Here is a 21,530-nt window from a genome sequence, read left to right as displayed (position 1 = left end):
AGATATTATAGTGTGAGAGCTCATGAGATTGTAAGTCTAAATCAGGTGGCCATCTAACGGTTTTTCAGTTGCTTATGTTGTCCCCCATATGCTCTCCTATGTACTAACTAACGAACATCGCCTCTCTGTATATTCTCTTATGTACCTTTTCTCTGTATACACACCCTCATGTAGATAGGTAGGTACCTGAATTTAATGATCATAAAATTCATTTATCAGATAGCCCACAAACTTTTAAGGTAGAATTCCGTGGATAGCGGCTACGACAGCCGCGCGCGGCTTACGACAGTCGTCGGCCGCGCGCGACAATAGTCAACATATGAAAATGTATGGCACCGCTGCCGAGGTCCGCGACAGTCGCGCGCGGCCGACGAATTTCGTGAGCCGCGCGCGGCCGTATGCATCTCAACATGGTCTAGCGCTTAATAACATTTATAGAATTTTAGTAAAACCAGAATTGAATTGTTTTTTATTTAGTCGGCAAAACTTCCTTTTGTTTTCATTACAATACAAATGCTTTTGAATCAGTATTTGGAAGTATCCTTCATCATTTCTACTTTTTAAAGATAGGGTAGATTGGTAATCTATTTTCATAATACAGCCACAGCAACACGTCATCCTCTTCTTCTTCAAGGATATCAATTAGCACTTCGACTAGAGGGAACGGACGAACAAAATCTACTAATTTCAACACAATGCCGCGCGCGGCTTACGAAATTCGTCGGCCGCGCGCGACTGTCGCGAGCCTCGGCAGCGGTGCCATACATTTTCATAGGTTGACTATTGTCGCGCGCGGCCAACGACTGTCGTAAGCCGCGCGCGGCTGCGTCAGCCGCGACCCACGGAATTCTACCTTTATGCGGACCCTGGGTCCCCTGACCGCCTGATACGGGGCAATCGATGTCGTCAGGAAAAGCCTAGCGGAAAATCCACTAGTTTGAAAGCACTACATAAGTACCTACCTATTCATTTCGTCATCATTCCTACTACCTACATAGCCTACTTTCATATTATACTACTAACGTCCTAGTAAGTAGGTACTGACTGGGACTGACTGTACATTGTATATTTGCCTACATGCAGCATTTGTCTAAAACAATTAAATGCCTAGGTACTACTTAGTAGGTATTATGTTCCATTGTTTTCCCACAGCATAAATAAGTGGATCGTTACAAACAATTTTCTCGTTGCATCTGCCTTCCATTATGTTATTACGCTTTCAAGTTTACGCGGAAACAATTCATTTTATTAAACAAGATAGGAATATGTAAATGAATAAATTAACTACTACGGTATCCTCATTTTAACTGCTCGATAGCGTACCGTATCGTGATCTCTAAAAATTTTTGGCGTAGGTACGAGTACGAGCAGCTACGCGGGAATTTTTTTAAAGCATCGGGTGGTTGAAGTGCTTGGCCGAGACGGTTGGGTTCGGAAATTAGGATTGCAAACCCTTATCAAGTTAGGCGAAAACTGCATCATAAATGCAAATGTTTTCTACTCTTCCTGTGATACTTTTACTGAAACCGAAAATGCTGGACTTTTAATAAAATTAATGGTGAAGCTCGTGCTTGTGGCCTTGTGGCACAGTCAGCAGCACGGGTCGACCGATCAGAAGTTATCACTACATGCCATTATTTATTCAACTTTAGCAACCAGCTCTGCGATCTGATAAAAATATCTCTATCCAGACGAGTTGCAAAAAAAAGCCGCTGACTTTTACTGTCATAATAAATGTCAAATGTCAGAAGTCATCTGACGTGTATTAGTTTCATATTCGGAAAATTGAGCATATAAAAATATTCTTTCCCTTTCTACAACGCATCGATTATGTAAGTTGAAAAGTGATAGAAGATAGTTTGTTCATGTCTAAAAAATAAGGAAGGAAAACGTATCGTTCTTTCTAAGAATGGAGAAATGCTGAATTACTGATGTAAATAAACATTTTACAAGGAATAAATGTAATTTGATGCTAATATGGAAGAAGGAAACTCAATTATTTACGGCCTAGAGCACCAGGTAAGATAATATAAGAAGACCAACCTCACTGTAGTACATTTCCTTTAACAGACACTCAAATACCATCTTTTGGTCAGTGGGTCGTCTTAGGGGCTTTATATTTTGAATGATTTTGAATACCTAGCTAGATTAATTCAACATTACCACTCTTACCCCGCATTTTTTATTTATATCATGTTCCAATTGTGTTCTAAATCTGTGTTGCTGTTAACATAACACAAAAATACGGAATTTGTTATTTCTATTTGAATTTGCCTTCTGCTAGGCGACTGGATCAAGGGACTTATAAGATGACCCACTGACCCGGAAGGCGCCTACTTTGTTTATATCGGTCCTCTGAACAAATTATGTAGTAAATAAATATAATCTTAAATTTTCCAGACTAGAGCTTTATCCCCTCAGTATGGAGAAAGTGACGCGATCAGATTCCTCATTGGAACTCAAAGTTTGAAGCCTAACTCCAACCAAATCCATGTTGTAGAATTGGAAGAAGATACCGGAGCTTTACATACTAAAGTAAGATGATAAAACAATACTAATATAAATACAACAGTCATATTACTTTCTTCAAATCATTAAATGAATGTTAAAGGCTAGTGTGAAGAATATACCATTCTTACAACGTTATAACAGTTCCATAAAACAAAAAAATACAAATTCAAAAGGATTCTTTTTGGGAAGTCAGTAAAAGAATGTACAAAAGAAAATACTCTGAATGATGCGCTTAAAAATTACTGTTTTACACTTCTCTAATTATAATTCAAGTGAACAGAAACGATGTTACAGGTATTTAAACATGATATCGGTGAAGTATGGCATCTGCGTTGCTCCCCGCACGACGCTGCAACCCTGCTCACTACACATAACTCGTACGACCCAGCTACATCACAGTGCACTATGGGCGTCTCTGTATTCAAGTTACCTACTGTAGAGGTAAAATATTATTAAAAACTTATACATTCGTGATACAACATTAGTTTACACCAATGGTTTCATCTCTTTCCCGAGGAAACTACTTCTGCACCTAAATAAAAAGTAGCCTGTCAATATTTTGATGTATAAGCTATAGGCGTTTTTTCGCGGTTTCACCCTCGTCTTGTGCCAACTGCTGTCCGTACTGGGATAAAATATAGCCTACTAGCTTTTGCCTGCGACTTTGCTTGCGTGGAATACCTAGTGACTTCCGGCAGATTTTTGGTTTGACCAATAGATGGCGCTATATGTCTGGAATAAATTATATGTTTTATAGTTTTTTGCAATAAAAACTATCCTATTGTCTTTCTCAAGTTCCAAACTATGTCTATACCAAATTTCACACAAATCGGTTCAGTAGTTTAGGCGTAAAGAAAAGACAGACAGAGTTACTTTCACATTAGTTAGGATGGTAGTCGAATTTAATGTAGCTTTCTAATGGTGAAAGATTGTTTAAAATCACTCCTGTACTTTTTGAGTTTATTGATTTTAATCAAACAAAAATATATATTTTTTCCTTTTTATAATATACTTTTTATAGTATACATATACATATCTGAAAATTTTATGAGGTCTGGTCACTGGTGAGAAGTTATTTATACTGATGCAAAAGGGGTGTTATAATTTTGACCACTAAGTATTTATTTCTGTAGCAATTTAAATGCAACTTACAGGTGATACCTAAGGACTTGGACGACTTGAGCGCTATACAAAGCAGGAATGCGGACGATATGGAGCTACTCTTAACCATCAAGCCAGAGGTTAGTATACTTCTAGAAACAGACACTAACCGTCAGTTGCACAAAGAACCATTAAAGTTAAAGCTTCTTTAAATCTATTGCTGTCTCTTTCTTTGTCAACAAGATAATAAGAGATAGCAATATATTTAATGAAGCTTTAATTTTAATGGACCTTTGTGCGTTCTAAGGGAAAGCCGATAATATAGTAATGAAAAGTATGAAATAGAATCCCCGTGACGACTCCGTTGGCGCAATGGTCTCCGTTCGCCGGACTTCTGAACTTCAGGTCCATGGCCTTTCGAACTGAGAGTACCGGGTTCGATTGCCGGTACGGTCGACATTTGTGTGTTGAGCGTGCTTGTTGGCGTGATCTGGGTGTTACAATATGTATATGTAGCTTTGTGTAGTTTATCAGTTGTACCCATTACACAAGTTTATTAATAGCTGACCATGAGGCTAACCTACCGGGTGTAAAAAACTGTCAATTGGAAATTATTTAATTCACATTACGTATTTCAAATCGACAATATTTCTTATGATGTATGACAATCTTATAGAAGCCAGAAGAAGAAATTAGGTGTGCAGAATGGCATCCAACGGACGCTAAACGAGTGGGCGTGGTCTGCGAGGGCGGGGTCAGGGTGCATGACGTCACTACCGGCGCCGCCCTCAGCCGGGCCGCCGCTTCCGCCCGGCTCAAGTTCACTGGCGGCAAGTGGAACCCCCATCAGGGACATACACAGGTAACTTGACTTACTGTTACAACCTTTAAGTATATCGTCCCACTGCTGTACATCTGTACATCTGCACACACCTCTCACAGGGAGAAGGATTGAGCATTAATCACCACGCTTGCTCAATGCGGGTTGGTGATTTCAGACTATATATAAGTAGTCCAGGTTTCCTCGAGATGTTTTCCTTCACCTTTTTATCGGCCATTGACTTACTTTTGGATTTTACACCTTATTTTGTACGTAATTCGATCTAATTTTCAATAACAGGACATTGGTTTTGGATACCCACTTTTTAAGTAGGTACAGGTAAGCTCAGCTGTATTTACTAGCTTCCGTCAGGGGTTTCGCCAGCCTTCTGCATTTAGGGAACTACTTCCCGCACCCGGATAAAAAGTAGCCTATATGTTGTCGACAGGCTTCATCAAATCCCTCTGCGGGTGATAAAATTACAAACACACACACAAACAGTCGCCTATAGAATTTGTTTATTACGAACTAGCGACCCGCCCCGGCTTCGCACTGGATGACACGGGTATTTCCCAACTATTTAATGGGTGTTATTATACAAATAAACCTTCCTCTTCAATCACTTTTTATCTATTTCATTCACATATAACACACACACACACACACGTACACCCATGCACATTTCTTGTTTTTGTTTTTATACATATTTCTATATGTTTAATGTTCGTCAATACCTGAATGTCGCAACTCGGATCCTCAAAACACAGGCCGTAGCCTTGAGGGTCATTGCCAAACATTTATTGTAATTCTTTAAAATTCTTAAATAATTTTGAATTGAAACCCGCATTAAAATCCGTTGCGTAGTTTTTAAGATTTCAGCGTACAAAGGGACATAGGGACAAGAAAAGGCGACTTTGTTGTATACGGTTCTTCAAACCATACAGACAGACATGTGTTGCTGGGGAGTTTGTTCCACCACTTCTTCTTCCCAGCAAAACACATAGGAAGTGGTGAAGGGTGGGCGTTTTGGGGGCTGTCTTTTGTAAATTTGACGTTCGAAAAGTGTTGATTTTCAGCCTACTTTGAATAAATGACTTTTGATTTTGATAATTAATATGTAGTGACTTACATGACGTATTTTGTGTCCAGTTCGCAGTGCTACAAGACATGCACATAAAATGTTACGACACGCGGTCAGACTGCAGCAAGCCGGCCTGGACCATCGACAATGCGCATACGCAACTCGCCAGAGACTTGGATTTTAATCCTAACAGGTAATATAGGTAATCATCATCATCCTCTGAGCCTTTTTCACAACTATGTTGGGGTCGGCTTCCAGTCTAACCGGATTCAGCTGAGTACCAGTGCTTTACAAGGAGCGGCTGCCCTATCTGACCTCCTTAACCCAGTTAGTTACCCGGGCAACCCAATACCCCTTGGTAAGACTGGCGTCAGACTTGCTGGCTTCTGACTACCCGTAACGACTGCTAAGGATGTTTAATGACAGCCGGGACCTATAGTTTATTGTGCCATCCTAACAGGTAATGTAATAAATGTGTAAAAACTGTTCATATAGATGTATTGATATTTAATTTATTTGATAACTATGTAAAATCATACAACTTGTTTTGTTTTCTTTTTACTCAAAAAACATAGTAGAACAAATTGTTGTATTTTTAAATTCACGTTATTTTTCAATGTTAAATTAGTAAGTGAATCCCTGGCATAATTTGCATGAGCTATATAGAAGTTATGAGGCATCTTAAGGTTTTTTGTAAATCTTTAGAATAGTCTTGTTAGAAGCTTGAAGTAATTAAGTACATTAAATTTATGGCTGCCAGCCTCTCGGGTACACTCCCAGTGGGCAGCGATGAGGAGTTTTTTGATGACATTTTAAATTATAATTATTACTAGCTGGTGCCCGCGACTTCGTCTGCGCAGGTTTAGTATTTCGAACAATATGTTTACAAATTGTAGCCTATGTGTTATTCTGATGTATAAGCTATATTATTGTAAAGTTTCATTAAAATCCATTCAGTAGTTTTTGCGTGAAAGAGTAACAAACATCCATACATCCATACATACAAACTTTCGCGTTTATAATATTAGTAGGATTTAAAATTAATTTCATTTTTCGTAATAGGTGTATATACTTTATATTTGTATTATCTATACTAATATTATAAAGCTGAAGAGTTTGTTTGTTTGTTTGAACGCGCTAATCTCAGGAACTGCTGGTCCGATTTGAAAATTTATTTCAGTGTTAGATAGCCCATTTATCGAGGAAGGCTATAGGCTACTTTTTATCCCGGTACGGGAAGTAGTTCCCACGGGATGCGGGTGAAACCGCTAGCAGAAGCAAGTACATATTACATAATTTGTATCGTTTCAGGCAGTTTCATCTGGCCACGGCGGGCGACGACGCGGCTCTCAACATTTGGGACTACAGAAATGGGAAGGAACCTATATTCAGTAGGACGGACCATTCTCATTGGTAAGTCCTTTATAGCATCTACTCCTTAGGGCTTTTGTTCTTTATCGCATCAGCCTCTAACGGCCGTTTCCAATATTCTATCTATCGCGTTCTTGAAACCCGCCCATTTTATTAGGCAATACCAAAAATCGTTGATAGATGTCTCAAAGAACCCGAACGCTTCGTTAGTTCACTCGTAACTAATCGATAAGACAGACATGTGTCGCTGGGGAGTTTGTTGCGCCACTTCTTCCCAGTAATAACACATAGGATGTGGTGAAGGGTGGGCGTTTTTGGGGCTTTCTCATGTATGTGCTGTTTTTAACACGCTTATCATAGCTGCACTTGTAACTATGTATTTAAGAAAATGTTGAAATCTCTATTTTACCCACTTCTTGAAATCTCAATTTTACCCACTTCCCGGCCTTCGATTGGGATGAAATTTTGCTTACGCTCTGAGTTCTGATGACAATACATGACTAGCTAAGAAACGTTACAAAAAGCGTGTTTTTTAGTTTTTTGAACTATTTCTTTTTAAGGATTCCGAATACCCAAAGGGTAAAACGGGATGAGGGATCCTATTGTTTTCGCTCCTTTGGCCGTCCGTCCGTCCGTCTATCACCAGGCCGTATCTCATGCACCGTGATAGTTAGAGAGTTTTGAAGCAAACGTGATGTTTTTGCAAATTTTATAAATAATGTTTTTTTTTTCAGTCTACTTTGAAAAAGTGTTTTTTGATTTTATTTTTACGTGTTCGTTAGGGTGTGGACGGTTCGCTACAACACGTACCACGAGCAGCTGCTGCTGACGGGCAGCTCGGACGCCCGGGCTCTGCTCACAGCCGCCGCCAGCCTCTGTACCGACAACGACGACGAGAAACGACCCACACAACTGTATGTATACCTACTTTTATACAAGCTGTTGATTTGCATCCGTGCCATATTCAAGGACGTAATTATGCTAATGATCCGACCCAAATCAACAAAAAAATTGGCACGTATTTTTTTTTCTTTTTTTCGGAATTCCGTCAATGTCATCTAGCCGTATTTAAACTTGGCGCGTGTGTTACTGGCCTTAAAACCGTGCTGCGCCCTCACGCAAACGCAAACACAAAGCATACGCAATGATTATTCATAAAATTGGATTACTTCCGAAATACTACGACATTACAATGACAAAAAAAGCCGTGCGTATTAGCTATTTCCCGTCTACTGTAATTACAATCGATTATTTACGTATTTTATGTCCTCCTCCTGAAGTATGGCACAAATGCAAATCAACACCTTGTATACTGGAATGAATTTTAAGCAGTGCAAAAAAAATTGGTGGTCAAGAACATATCTGTGTCATCAGTTATTTGTTTTTTATCCGTCTTAAAATCAGCAAAATATGGATACTAAGGCTAAGAACTCACGAAGCGATTTTCACCCGCGACCGCCGCGGCTGCGGGCCCGTAGCTTCTGTAGAATGCAGATATACATGTAAAAAATTAAAGCACATTTCACGACGCGTTTTACGCCCGCAGTCTGCGCGTTTGTTTGCGGGTCCCGCTGCACCGGCGGGCAACTAGTAGAATCGCGCGGGCCGCGGTCACCCGCAGCCTCGGCGGGAAGCGCCCGCGCGCTCCGCGGTCGATTGGCCGGCGATCGCAGTAGCGCAGAGGCTGCCCGTCTTGCGTCTTGCGATCATTGCCCGCCACGTTTGCGGGCGATAATCTCAACCGCTACGGCTGTGTAACCGCGCAAATAACCGGTCTCGTGAGTTTGGAAATAAAAACGCAGTTCCGCCACCGCGGCGGGCACGGTTCAAAATCGCTCCGTGAGTTCTTAGCCTAACTATTCTTACGCGGTTTTGGAGCAGCGCTCGCGTCAGTAAACCGGTTTCGCTATCAATAACTATTTTTGTACTAAAACACATCAAAATAAAAATATATGTATCTATAAAACTTATTTAACTATAAGTTGACAAAGTTTTTACACTGAATAAAATTAATTCCTGTATAAAACTAGCTTCTGCCAGCGATTTCACCCGCATCACTTTTGAACTACTGCACATCGTCGGAGCCTTTTTCCCAACTATGTTGGGGTCGGCTTCCAGTCTAACCGGATGCAGCTGAGTACCAGTGCCTTACAAGGAGCGACTGCCCTATCTGACCTCCTCAACCCAGTTACCCGGGCAACCCAATACCCCTTCTGACTACCCGTAACGACGATGCTAGGGATGTTCAATGGCAGCCGGGACCTACACTTTAACGTGCCATCCGAAACACAGTCATTGGTGTCTAAGATTTACTTACTTCTAAAAAGTACATACTTTATAACAAGTGTTTCCTTATGTTCACTCTATGAACTGCCCTATTTATTTCCTTACTAGCTTTTGCCCGCGGCTTCGCTCGCGTTAAGAAGTATTAGGTATGGTTTTTGCGGCTTTACTTTTGTTTAGCGTGTGTAAAAAATTAGGGCCTACAAAACTTCTTTGTACACAATATTCTTTACTAATCTGTCATTAGGCGCTAAAACTATTAAGTTTTTGGGTGAACTATATCGTTCCATTACGTACTGATAGGTTCAAACTAATACATTTTACATCCTTTTTTTGGGTTTAATGGGGGTTGAATTAATCAAAATCGTATTTAAGCGAACGTCATCATAAAATTCTGATTCGTCATCAGGACTTCTTCATAAAATCTAAGAAGATGTATACAAACTTTCATCCCCTATTTTATCCCCTTAGGGATGGAATTTATCAAAATCCTTTCTTAGCGGATGCCTACGTCATAACATCTACCTGCATGCCAAATTTCAGCCCGATCCGTCCAGTGGTTTCAGCTGTGCGTTGATAGATCACTATGTCAGTCAGTCAGTCAGTCAGTCACCTTTGAGTTTTATTAAATATATTTAGATAGATAGATGTACACTTTATGCACTCCCACACTATGAACTCCCTTATGTACACTCTATGAACTCCCCTATGTATTTCCTTTTGTACACTCTATTAACTCCGCTATGTATTTCCTTATGTACACTATGAACTCCCCTACGTACTCTGCTCCCATTAGTCTTAGCGTGATTAGCCTTCCTCGATGAATGGGCTATCTATGTCTGAAATAATTTTTCAAACCGGACCAGTAGTTCCTGAGATGAGTTTGTTCAACAAACTCTTCAGCTTTATAATATTAGTATAGATTGAGTATATGTACCTATTTTGACATTACCTCTATCCTATCAGGATAAAATCTGTTTAAAAAAATGTTTTGTACTCGTACGGTAGACTGCACATCAGAGGTAACTGTCATGCACCGTAACTCAATAGTAATTAGTACGATTTTCCTATAAAACTGTTACCACTGACCTGAAGTTGACTGTACTTGTTTAACAAATATTAATAGATCTTTTATTTTTCTAACAGCTTAGAAGATGGCGTCCTACAGTCATATGAGCAGCATGAAGACTCGGTGTACTGTGCCGAGTGGAGTGCCGCGGAGCCCTGGACCTTCGCCTCGCTCAGCTACGACGCCCGCCTCGTCATCTCGCGAGTGCCAAGACATTTTAAATACAAAATACTCCTGTAGTACCACGAATAATAATTGTACTATCCGCCAATGACATTTATGACCCACCTTAGCAAATTTTCGTAGCACCAAACATATACAATATAAGAACTAAAATTCGGCAATGATACCATCTTGCGAAAAAGCGGATCATATAAGTTATCGGTCGATAGTAAGCACAGATTTGAATATTGTATTATTATTTAGTTTTTTAATCATTCCACTGATAAATATGTATAACATGTAAGTTAAATAGGTAAAAAATAAAAACATTTATAAATATAACTTTTATTTACAACTAAAATCTCTCAGCGACCCTATTGGCAACATTTCTTAGATTACCATAAACTTTTGAAGGAGGTGAACCCATGATAAGGTTGCATATCGCTCTTCTTGCCAATGCAATATTCTGGTAACTGCCAAGGATGTGAATTTTTGAGTCTGCCAACACTATTCTGGTTTTAGTGACGTTCTCTATGGTGAATTTTGTTCTGCCTGCTTTTCCGGCAAGGCGACCAATAGCGCGACTGAGATGGTCACCATTTAGAGTTTTAACATCTTTTACTTCAAAAGATTCAACAAATAAGTCATCTAATCGAAGGAGGGCGAGGGCGTCGTCCACTTCGAAACCATAGAGGAAGGCCTGTAAATAAAACAAACTCATTACTTTATTATTCATTGCAACGTTTTTGAGCTAAGAATAAGGGTTTTTAAGATTATTGATAAAAAATGTGCTCCTAGCACAAGGCAAAAGAAAGTTAATATTTTTTTTGAGGTCACAACTAATCTCTCGGCTTAATAAAATTTGAAAAAAAAAACACCTATAATTGCACACACATGCTGATCAACTTGAAATTTCTAATATTGCCTTACCATATATACTATTTGTACCTAACATAATAGACAAAACTATAATATTACCAGCTGTTTCCTACAATTTTACTCATATCCCAAGGGAACTACACAGATAAATATATCCTCAGGCCTGGGGTTAGTCAAGCATCCCAACAGTGAAAGAAATTTTTCAAATCAGTTCAGTAGTTTTGGAGCCTTCAGGATTCAAACAGACCAATGAATGTTTCCTGTATATTTACTGTAGGTTTAGTATATATTTACCTTAACAAAATCAGCAGCCTTCTGCAAATTAGCAATGTCCTTGGTCTCCGGTCCCACTTTGATCTCAACATTACGAGTCTTTGTGTTGAATCTCACTTGAAGCAGAAGGTGCTCCACAATAGGTGTGAATATTTTTAACCAATTCTCCTTTAATGGTGTGTATCTGTAAATGAGATAAATCATTTAGTTAGTAATGTATTTGAGATAGAATAGCTTGTGGGTAAGTCAAAGCGGTGTTGTGGAGGTCAGATAGGCAGTTGCTTGATATGAAACACTGGTTCGCAGCTACATCCAGTTAGAGTGGAAACTGACCCCAGCTCAGAAAAGGCTAGGCAGATGGTGATAATACTCATTCCAAATAGGATAGTTATATGGTGTCTACCATCTATAATATGTATTTGAAAAAACTTGGTAATAACTAAAGAATGTTAGTCTGGGTTATTTATATCTTTTTGTACCTCTATAACAATAATACAACGTTGTCAATACTTCTGTTTCTGAATTAATAACTATTTCGGGTTATTTTAATTTTGAGGAAATATCTTAACTGACCCTAATGATGACTTTCTAAGAACATATTTGTTTACTAACATTATTCTAGAATTATCACACACCATTGCTAATGCATACGAACATCTGTTAAAATACCTGTCCTACGATATTTATTTTAGACTAATTTGAGGTTATACCTGTGAGCTGGTACTGGAATTTTTCGCATATTCTCTTTAGATTCGTTCGGTTCAGCATTCTTCTTCTTCTTTTTTGGCTTTGAACGACTGTGTTTAGCATTCCCCTGGATCCCGTTGTGTTCCTCAATTTCCATGCCATCACCAGATTCTGAGACTGCTCTTCGCTTTATATTTTTTAGCTTCACCGTCTTCTTAGCAGGCAGAAACTCGTCCACATTGATATTAGTTGTGTCCATCTTCAACTCCGTTTCTTCAGTCATTTTGTAATGTTTATTTTTCAAGCGTATTTCAAGATATTTTGTTGCAAAATAAATTCTCACATGGCTTTTAATAGATGCACAGATTAAAAAGAATTTAATGTTATTATTGTCACTTTGATGTATATTTGTGCATATTGCCAGTTCAATTTACTTTTTAGAGACTGGTATACATTTAAATTAAAGTTAAAAACGAGCTCGTAAACTATCACGCTTTTTCGAATCAATATTTTAATAGCCAAACGCCATAGAAGTAAATTCCAAATCATTTTCCGTCACAATATTTCAGAAACATGGTATCGGTTTATTCTTTTTACGGTGTCAACTGTAAGGGCACAACACTAAATAAGCTGCGTTCGTAAAATCGAAAATGTAGGAAATCCAAAATGGCACTAATGGCAGTGATTGACAGCTGATAATTCGAACGTTCCATTTGTGAATGGTTATGTCACAGGGTTAATTTTTGTTATGAGTTGATTTGAAGGTAAGGATTTCGCTATTATATCTCATTAAATAATGCGTTGCTTAACTTAAATCTAATGAAATATCTTCTATTTTAGGTATCGCACAATAGGAGATACCTCGAATCAAAATGTCGCTGCTAAAAGTCGGTGTTGTGAAAATCATTTCCCCTAGCCAGGGATGTAAAATTTTTTTTTTTTGTCTGTTTGATCACTGCATTCTGTCACACTCTAGAACATTGGGCAGTTGGTTGGTCGGGGTCTATAATGACATGCTCGGAATGCGTCCTGGGACACATCCTACTTTATTTTATTGTGATTTAAGTATGTCCTGTGGCATTTTTCGTTTTAGTCTACGAGTTGCATGGGTTTCCTTCATCAAGACTTTCGCCAGACGATTTGGGTGGTGTGTAATTCTTTCTTTGTAGGTTTTTGTATGTCGTAGAATTTCTTGTTTGACAGTGTGTACTTGCAGGTCGTGATGCAACTGTTCGTTTGTCACATACCAGGGAGCATTGGTTACCATTCGCAGCATTTTGTTTTGAAACCTCTGCACTATTTCAATGTTGGAGTGAGAGGCTGTCCCCCACAGTTGGATACCATAGGTCCAGATTGGTTTTAGTATTGCCTTATACAATAGCAGTTTATTGCACATTGATAGTTGTGACCGGCGGCCAATTAACCAATAGTATTTTCGAATTTGCAATCCTAATTGTTTCCGTTTAGTAAATATATGTTTTTGCCACGTTAGCCGCTTGTCCAGGTGTATGCCTAAGTATCTCACATGGTCTGCTCGGGGGATCTCGAGGTTGTTGAGCTTTACTGGTGGACATGTACCTTTTTTCAAGGTGAAGGTAACATTTATGGACTTGGTTTCATTTGCTTTGATGCGCCATTTCTTGAGCCAGTTTGAGATATTGTTTAATCCTTTCTGTAGAATTCTTGAGGCCTCAGTTGGGTCCTCATGACATGACAAAATTGCTGTATCATCGGCGAAGGTTCCAGTTGTAATGCAGTCAGATGTTGGTAGGTCTGAGGTATAGATCAGGTAGAGTAGCGGTCCTAGGACGCTACCCTGAGGGACTCCAGCATTTATATTACAAAGGCCTGAGAAAGCCTCCCCGTGATTTACCATGAAATATCTCTTTTCTAAGAAAGATTTCAGAATTTTATAGATGGAATAAGGGAACAATGATTTTATTTTAAATAATAGCCCTTCATGCCAGACTCTATCAAAGGCTTGTGATATATCGAGAAAGACACTCGCGCAATACTTTTTAGCTTCGAAAGTCTTGTCTATTTCATTTATTAATCTATGTACTTGGTCTATAGTAGCGTGCTTTCTGCGAAAACCGAATTGATGATCGGGTATCAGGCCTTGTTGTTCTACTAATGGCATTATACGTAGTAATATTAGCGTCTCGAGTATCTTCGACGGTATGGGTAACAAGCTTATTGGGCGATATGACTTTGGATCCTCTGATTTTTTATCCGGTTTGAGCAACATTATTATTTGTGCAACTTTCCACTGCGGTGGAATAAATTGGAGTCTAGATATGGCATTATATATTGCTGTAATCATTGCTATCCCGGAGTCAGGTAGCTCTTGCAGGATTTTATTGGTAATGAGGTCGTATCCTGGAGATTTCTTTGAGTTAGCTTTTTGTATTACTCTTCTGACTTCTGTCGTTGTAAATCTGATTGGTGTAGTTTCATCTATTTCTGAGGCATTCAAATATTCTGTAACTGTCTTCTCGTGTTCTGTTGGGCCTTCGTAAGGATGAGGTTGGAAAACATTTGAAAGATGTGCAGCGAAAGTATTAGCTTTCTCTTGGTCGCTTCGTGCCCAACAATTATCTGCCTTTCTCAAAGGTGGGGATGTTGTTGCAGGTCGCTTGATGTTTCTTGTTGCTTTCCATAGGGAATAGTCAGTATCTTTGGTGACATCAAGATCTTCAAGATATGCTTGAAATCCAGCGTTTTGGTCCTGGTCAAGGATGTGTTTAACCTCTTTTATTTTGTAGTTTAATTGTTTTTTTGTTTCAGGACATTTATTGCGCTGCCACAATTTACGGAGATCTCTTTTTTCACGAATTTTGTCGCGAATGTTTGGTGGTATGTATTGCTCTGCGGGTTTATGTTGCACTATTGGAGTCGAATTCCAAGCTGCACTCTGAATACTAGTAGTAAAAAATTCAACAGCATTTACAATGTCGTTTTCCGTTTGAAGAGCAATAGGTGCGCCGAAAGCTTCATCTATAAGAAGACGAAAAAGGGTCCAGTTTGTCCTTTTATTGTGTAGTGTACATTTTTTGGTCGTTTCTCTAAATTTCGCTCTGATTTCCACAAAAATAGGAGAATGATCTGATGATAAGTCCCAGCAACTATAGCAAGATGTATTGTGTTTTGCTATGCCTTTAGCGACGCAAAAATCAATTAGGTCTGGTATCTTTGCCTTGTCAGAGGGCCAGTATGTGGGTTGTCCTGTTGTGATTACGTTCATAGTGCCTGCTTGAACGCTCTTAAAAAGTTCGCGGCCTCTTGGTAGAGTTAATCTGGAGCCCCAGAATGTATGTTTGGCATTGTAATCACCCCCGGTTATGAATCGATTGCCAAGTGTTTTGAAGTAATCATTGAACTGTTCTTCCTTAATAGTGTGTCTTGGTGGACAATAGAGCGACGATACTACAATGTTACTTGTCCAGTCGTACACAACTATACTCGTGGCTTGGATATAGTCCTTTTGATATGATTGGCTTTGATGATGCTTTATGTTAGATCTGATGAGAATGGCTGACCCACCGTGTGCTTTACCATCTGGATGCATTGTATGGTACAGTGTGTAGTCCGGGATTTTAAAGAAACTCTTAGTTGTGAAGTGGGTTTCAGAAATTAGCATAATGTCAACGTTATTTGTGTTTAGGAAAATTTTTAACTCATTTGAGTGGTTTGACAGACCGTTAGCATTCCACACACATATTTTTATGGATGAGAATGTGACGATAACTTAGACATGAGTTCAGCTAGCATCTGGGTCATTGTTAGCATTTGGTTCATGAGAGTCTGCATCGAGCTATTAAAATTTTGAAGAATATCCGCCATGTGTTGTGCGGTATTGTTCTCTTTGTTTGGTGCTGTTTTTGAGTCATTTTTTACAGCTGTTGCATATGACATTCCTGGAGTAGTCACAGTGGTTCGACTTCCTTTTATTAAATTTTCTGAGTTTTTAGGCTTTCGGTTGTTAGGTTCAGAGGTGGGATATTTTATTTTTTGTAGTTCTTTGTAGACAATACAGCCCTTATAATTAGCAGGGTGGTTGCCTTCACAGAGAATACATTTCACTTTATCGGAACGCTCTTTTCTAGGGCAGTTTATTGTTTGATGGGGTCCAGCACATTTCACACAATTTGGTTGTCTGTGACAGTACTTTTGCGTGTGGCCATATTGTTGGCAGTTGGAGCATTGAGGAATTGTGCGTTTAGGCCTTGGTGGTTCAATTTCTACGCGACAGTTCAGGAGTGATCTGATGCTATAGATATCCTTGTTGTTAGGGCTTGGTTGCAAGTCTAAGAAAAACATTGGGAGTGGTTGTTTTGTTCTGCTGTGTTTTACATTCCAAATATTGTTGGGCTTGTGATCTAGTTCCTCTAAGGCCTGTTTTATTTCTTCGGTGTCAGTTGAGGGATGCATGCGTTTTAGTATTACCCTGAAGCTTTTCTCGCGTTTAGGTTGATATGTGAAGAATTCAGTGTTTCTATTTTTGAGTTCTTTATAAATACTCGAGTATGACTCTGGGGATTTTGCCTGGATTTTTACTCTTTCGCCTTGGAGAATTTTGATTTCATAGTCTTCGTAAGCAACGCTTTCCAGCATTTTTGTTAAGGGCTGGATATTGCTGACCTTGTCAACAAAGAAAGGTGGAGGTTTCACTACTTGGCGTGTTACTTGGTCTACAGCTTTTGGTTCTTCAGTAGTTGCAAGTTCCGCAAACATATTTGATGTTGGTACTGGTGCTGCCAGCCAGTAACTCAGTTTGGTTTGTTTCTGACTTCGTGCCGTTGTTTCAGGGCTGCTTCTTAGTCTTTTGCGGCTACTCTCTTCCTGCCAGGTTTGTGTGTCGTTGTGGTCGTTTCTGTGAGCATGTTCCATGCAGAGAGCCTCTAAGGTTTGTGTGTCGGTTACAGGAGCTTCCGACGGCAAGCCACTGTAAGAGTTGGATCTAGGTCTGTTAATGAAAAGTCCCTTATGGAAGACCTGTTGCGTAAGATTAGGTGTTGGGTTATTCATCTTGGGTTTTACATTCTTAGAGCGAAATTTGCCCCCCCCCAGAATACGAGGGGCAGCCTGAACTCTGCTCGAGTGAGCATTGATCAGGGAGGGATTCTCCACGTGTCGTGGTACCCTCCTGGGGTAGATATGTTTTTGATTCCGCCATTTCATAGAATTTCGCTGATCCACAGCTTTGTCTTTTCTGTCGGGGTATGATCCCTTAGGCCGTATCGAAGACTAAAGGCACGCCCATGCCTACTGGTTTTGGTTCGCGCTAGGTATTTGATTTCCCTAGTACCTCCCATATCTGGGGGGCATTCCCCTATCCACCACCTGGGGACGCGGTCGATGGGAGTCCAGCAACTCCACACGACACGGCTTTTAATAGATGCACAGATTAAAAAGAATTTAATGTTATTATTGTCACTTTGATGTATATTTGTGCATATTGCCAGTTCAATTTACTTTTTAGAGACTGGTATACATTTAAATTAAAGTTAAAAACGAGCTCGTAAACTATCACGCTTTTTCGAATCAATATTTTAATAGCCAAACGCCATAGAAGTAAATTCCAAATCATTTTCCGTCACAATATTTCAGAAACATGGTATCGGTTTATTCTTTTTACGGTGTCAACTGTAAGGGCACAACACTAAATAAGCTGCGTTCGTAAAATCGAAAATGTAGGAAATCCAAAATGGCACTAATGGCAGTGATTGACAGCTGATAATTCGAACGTTCCATTTGTGAATGGTTATGTCACAGGGTTAATTTTTGTTATGAGTTGATTTGAAGGTAAGGATTTCGCTATTATATCTCATTAAATAATGCGTTGCTTAACTTAAATCTAATGAAATATCTTCTATTTTAGGTATCGCACAATAGGAGATACCTCGAATCAAAATGTCGCTGCTAAAAGTCGGTGTTGTGAAAATCATTTCCCCTAGCCAGGGATGTAAAATAGCGGCATGTACGTTCGTGCAGAACCGCGGCATCGCTGGCAAGGCGCTCAGGGCTTCCTTGCCGTGCCCGCCGCCGAAGCCAGCACCCTTCGACTACGTTAATAAGGACTACACCTGGTTCAGAAGTCTTTTCGACCGTACGACCCACAGGTTCGACGAGAACACTAAAGTTGTCGTCGTTGAAGGCCCTGTCGCTGTTGGTAAGACCCAGTTCGCGGCTGCACTCGCCGAAGACTTGGGCATGAAGCATTTCCCTGAAGCGAACATGGACATCCATTACAAAAGGCCGAATGGCTGTGATTTGCGTATGTTCGATGATCAGATTCCTGAAGATACTAGGACCTTCGATCATGTCAACTTCAACTTGACGCCAGACCACCGTCTAGCTGGTAACTTCCAGATCATGATGTACATAGCTAGGTACAGTCAATACATTGATGCTCTGGCGCATTTGTTGAACACTGGCCAGGGAGTTGTCTTGGAGAGGTCTCCCTACTCCGACTTTGTGTTTCTGGAGGCCATGTACAAACAGAAGTTCCTCAGCAAGGCAGTGAGGTCTGTGTACTATGAGCTGAGAGCAAACACCCTTGAGGAACTGATGCGCCCACATCTAGTTGTCTATTTGGACTTGCCAGTGAGCAAAGTAAGTATCTAGTTTTATACCCTTCCTTTTTTATTTTAGGTAATGTTGATCATTATTTTCTGAACAGACTGTTTCTTCATTATATCATTTTATCTTAGTTCATATATCAATTTATTTTTGCTTCATTATCACCTATGTTCTGAACTATATCATCATTATCACCTGAGCCTTTTCCCAACTATGTTTGGGTTGCTTCCAGTCTAACGGTATTCAGCGGAGTACCAGTGCTGTACAAGATGCGACTGCCTATCTGACCTCCTCAACTCAGTTACCCAGGCAACTCGATACCCCTAGGTTATACTGACGTCAGACTTACTGGCTTCTGATTACCTGTAACGATTGCCAAGGGTGTTCAATGACAGCTGGGACCTACAGTTTAACGTTCAAAAATTTCATATAAACGTTCGTTCTTTCGTGTAGCCCCCTACTCATAAAAAGTTAAATTACACATTCACCAAACAATAAAGTGTATAAAACTCGCATAAACAATTCAGAACTCAACACTCAAAAAAAATATTCAAATTATAGTAATAAATCAGCACAAACAAAAGACAGCCCACAAAACACCGACCCTTCACCACTCCCTATGGTTGTGTTGTGTATTTAAAGGAAGTATTAATTTCCAGGTGCAAGATGCTATTAAAAAACGCAACCTGGAGCATGAGGTGAGCGGCCGTGCCCTCACCAAGGGCTTCCTCACGGAGGTTGAGCGTCAGTACAAGAACAAGTACCTTCGTGACATTTCTACCCACGCTGAGCTGCTCGTGTACGACTGGAGCGGTGGCGGTGAGGTTGAAGTGGTTAGTATCTGTACCTCAATGGCCTTTTAGCAACTATCTATAAAAGACTAGCTTTTGCCCACGACTTCGTTCGCGTGGAATAGTGACTTCTGGCAGATTTTTGGTTTGACCAGCAGATAGGTATGTCCGGAATATATTTAATTTTTATTTTATATGTTTTTGTAATAAAAGCTATCCTATGTGCTTTCTCAAGTTCCAAACTATGTCTGTACCAAATTTCATACAAATCGGTTCAGTAGTTTAGGCGTGAAGAAAAGACAGACAGACAGACAGAGTTACTTTCACATTTATAATATTAGTTAGGATTATGAAAGCTGCATCTGTGTCTAGTTGTTTGGTTTTGGCACTTGCGCTGATGGCTAACAAGGCCTATACGGGAGCGATGCCACCGATCATCATGTCCACAAACAAATTGTTCCTGGTGACGTAGGAGGTTGTAGTATCTGTATAACATTACAAAAAAAAAATATCAGTACTGGTTGTAGAAAGATTTGGCAAAGTACTTGGTGCCGATAGTGTGGCAAGAGGTATCATCTTTCATACTATTTAATGGTCTTCTTCTTCCTCCTGCCCTGTTCCCAATTTTATTTAAGGTCGGCGCAATATGTCATCCTCTTCCATTTTCCCCTGTCACTCGTCATACTGACACTCACTCCCATCCTATTCATGTCATCTTTCATACTATTTAATGTATTCTCACAAAAGTTAATCCTTAAATTTTAAGGGTGAATTGCATCATTAAATAAAATGATAAACAAACCATAATCTGCTGTGTATTTGCTGCCTATTGGTTAAATCACCGATTTGACAACATCAAATGATTTATCGTTATGTTAAATGGCTCAACTCACTATAAGAATCTTATCGAAGATCCTAAGTTTTTGTTGACTGTATAGTAACAATGTTATCTTCCCCATCCAGGTGGTTGAAGACATTGAGCGTCTGAACTTCGACCAGTATACGGAGCGAGAGGACCCCAAGATGAAAGACTGGCGCCTGCCCCGCGAAGTGGAGTGGGCCGACCAGCGCATGATCTATACCAACCAGAAGTACTTCCTCATGAACCTCTTTGGTATACCCAAGTTGGATGTCCCGGAACTGATCACCAGTGCTGATGATTCTTACGAAAGGCAGATAGTAAGTTGCTTGGCTACCTATAGACATGTACAGATCTCCCCACCAAATAATTCTAACTACGGGTGAGTTACACCATTTAACTATAACGATGACCAAACCATAACCGGCCGTATACTTGCCGCCCATTGGACATATCGGCGATTTGACAAGTGATTTTTTTTTTTTATTAGTGTTTGATTATCGCTATAGTTAAATGGTAAAACAAGCTGTATCTTCGTTGTTATTACTTTGGGGGAGAAAAAATACTGTCTGTTAATGCTTGGCTGTTCAATGATAAACGATTCAGAATACTCACGTAATATTTGTTTAATAACATTCAAATGAAACACAATTCACAGACAACTAATCCATTCTGAGAAAATACAAGTTCTTTAATGATTTATCTTTATAATAATAATAATGATTTTTGTCTTATTTCCAGGTAATTGACGCTCACCCTAAATTCAAGTACATGGAGGGGTACGACTCCGGGTCTTTGTTCAAGAACAAAATGTCCAAGTACACAGAATACGTTTAGATGTGGACAACTCTGTAGATTCATTTATTAATATAATGTTATAAATATATTTAAATAGGATTTTTTTTTCTTTAGCCTTAGCCTTTTAGAAATCAAATGCATATTGTTGAAAATGGATGATGTCCTTTTACCTTATAGCCACCACACCGTCAGGTGCTCAAAGCTCCATTAAAGTTAAAGCTTTGATAAATCTATTGCTGACTCTCTTTGTGAACAAGATAAAA

General features: G+C 39.5%; 3 protein-coding genes across 3 annotated transcripts; 2 read left to right on the top strand and 1 right to left on the bottom strand.

Annotated features, from left to right (window-relative positions):
* The first annotated feature begins 1,876 nt into the window (after positions 1-1,876).
* On the top strand, positions 1,877-10,639 carry LOC110381965 (EARP-interacting protein homolog). Its single transcript, XM_064041484.1, has 9 exons — positions 1,877-2,019; positions 2,401-2,535; positions 2,806-2,952; positions 3,666-3,752; positions 4,289-4,474; positions 5,582-5,706; positions 6,825-6,926; positions 7,667-7,798; positions 10,314-10,639. Exons 1-9 carry the CDS (start codon positions 1,978-1,980, stop codon positions 10,474-10,476), a joined length of 1,119 nt encoding a protein of 372 aa, XP_063897554.1. The 5' UTR covers positions 1,877-1,977; the 3' UTR covers positions 10,477-10,639.
* An 88-nt stretch (positions 10,640-10,727) lies between these two features.
* Positions 10,728-12,625, bottom strand: LOC110381964 (RNA-binding protein pno1). The gene is made up of 3 exons (XM_021342409.3): positions 12,261-12,625; positions 11,572-11,734; positions 10,728-11,098 (listed from the first exon to the last, which is right to left on the bottom strand). The coding sequence occupies exons 1-3, from the start codon at positions 12,518-12,520 to the stop codon at positions 10,754-10,756; spliced, it is 768 nt and encodes a 255-aa protein (XP_021198084.3). The 5' UTR covers positions 12,521-12,625; the 3' UTR covers positions 10,728-10,753.
* Positions 12,626-17,940: 5,315 nt separating this feature from the next.
* LOC110381963 (NADH dehydrogenase [ubiquinone] 1 alpha subcomplex subunit 10, mitochondrial) lies at positions 17,941-21,366 on the top strand. The gene is made up of 5 exons (XM_021342408.3): positions 17,941-18,042; positions 18,119-18,852; positions 19,479-19,652; positions 20,574-20,789; positions 21,211-21,366. Exons 2-5 carry the CDS (start codon positions 18,151-18,153, stop codon positions 21,304-21,306), a joined length of 1,188 nt encoding a protein of 395 aa, XP_021198083.3. The 5' UTR covers positions 17,941-18,042; positions 18,119-18,150; the 3' UTR covers positions 21,307-21,366.
* The last annotated feature ends 164 nt before the right edge of the window (positions 21,367-21,530 follow it).

The sequence above is a fragment of the Helicoverpa armigera genome, chromosome 25 (genome assembly GCF_030705265.1).
Source record: "Helicoverpa armigera isolate CAAS_96S chromosome 25, ASM3070526v1, whole genome shotgun sequence".
Lineage (NCBI taxonomy): Eukaryota > Metazoa > Arthropoda > Insecta > Lepidoptera > Noctuidae > Helicoverpa > Helicoverpa armigera.
The sequence above is the reverse complement of the archived record's forward strand: the minus strand, read 5'-3'. Positions and strand labels throughout refer to the sequence as shown.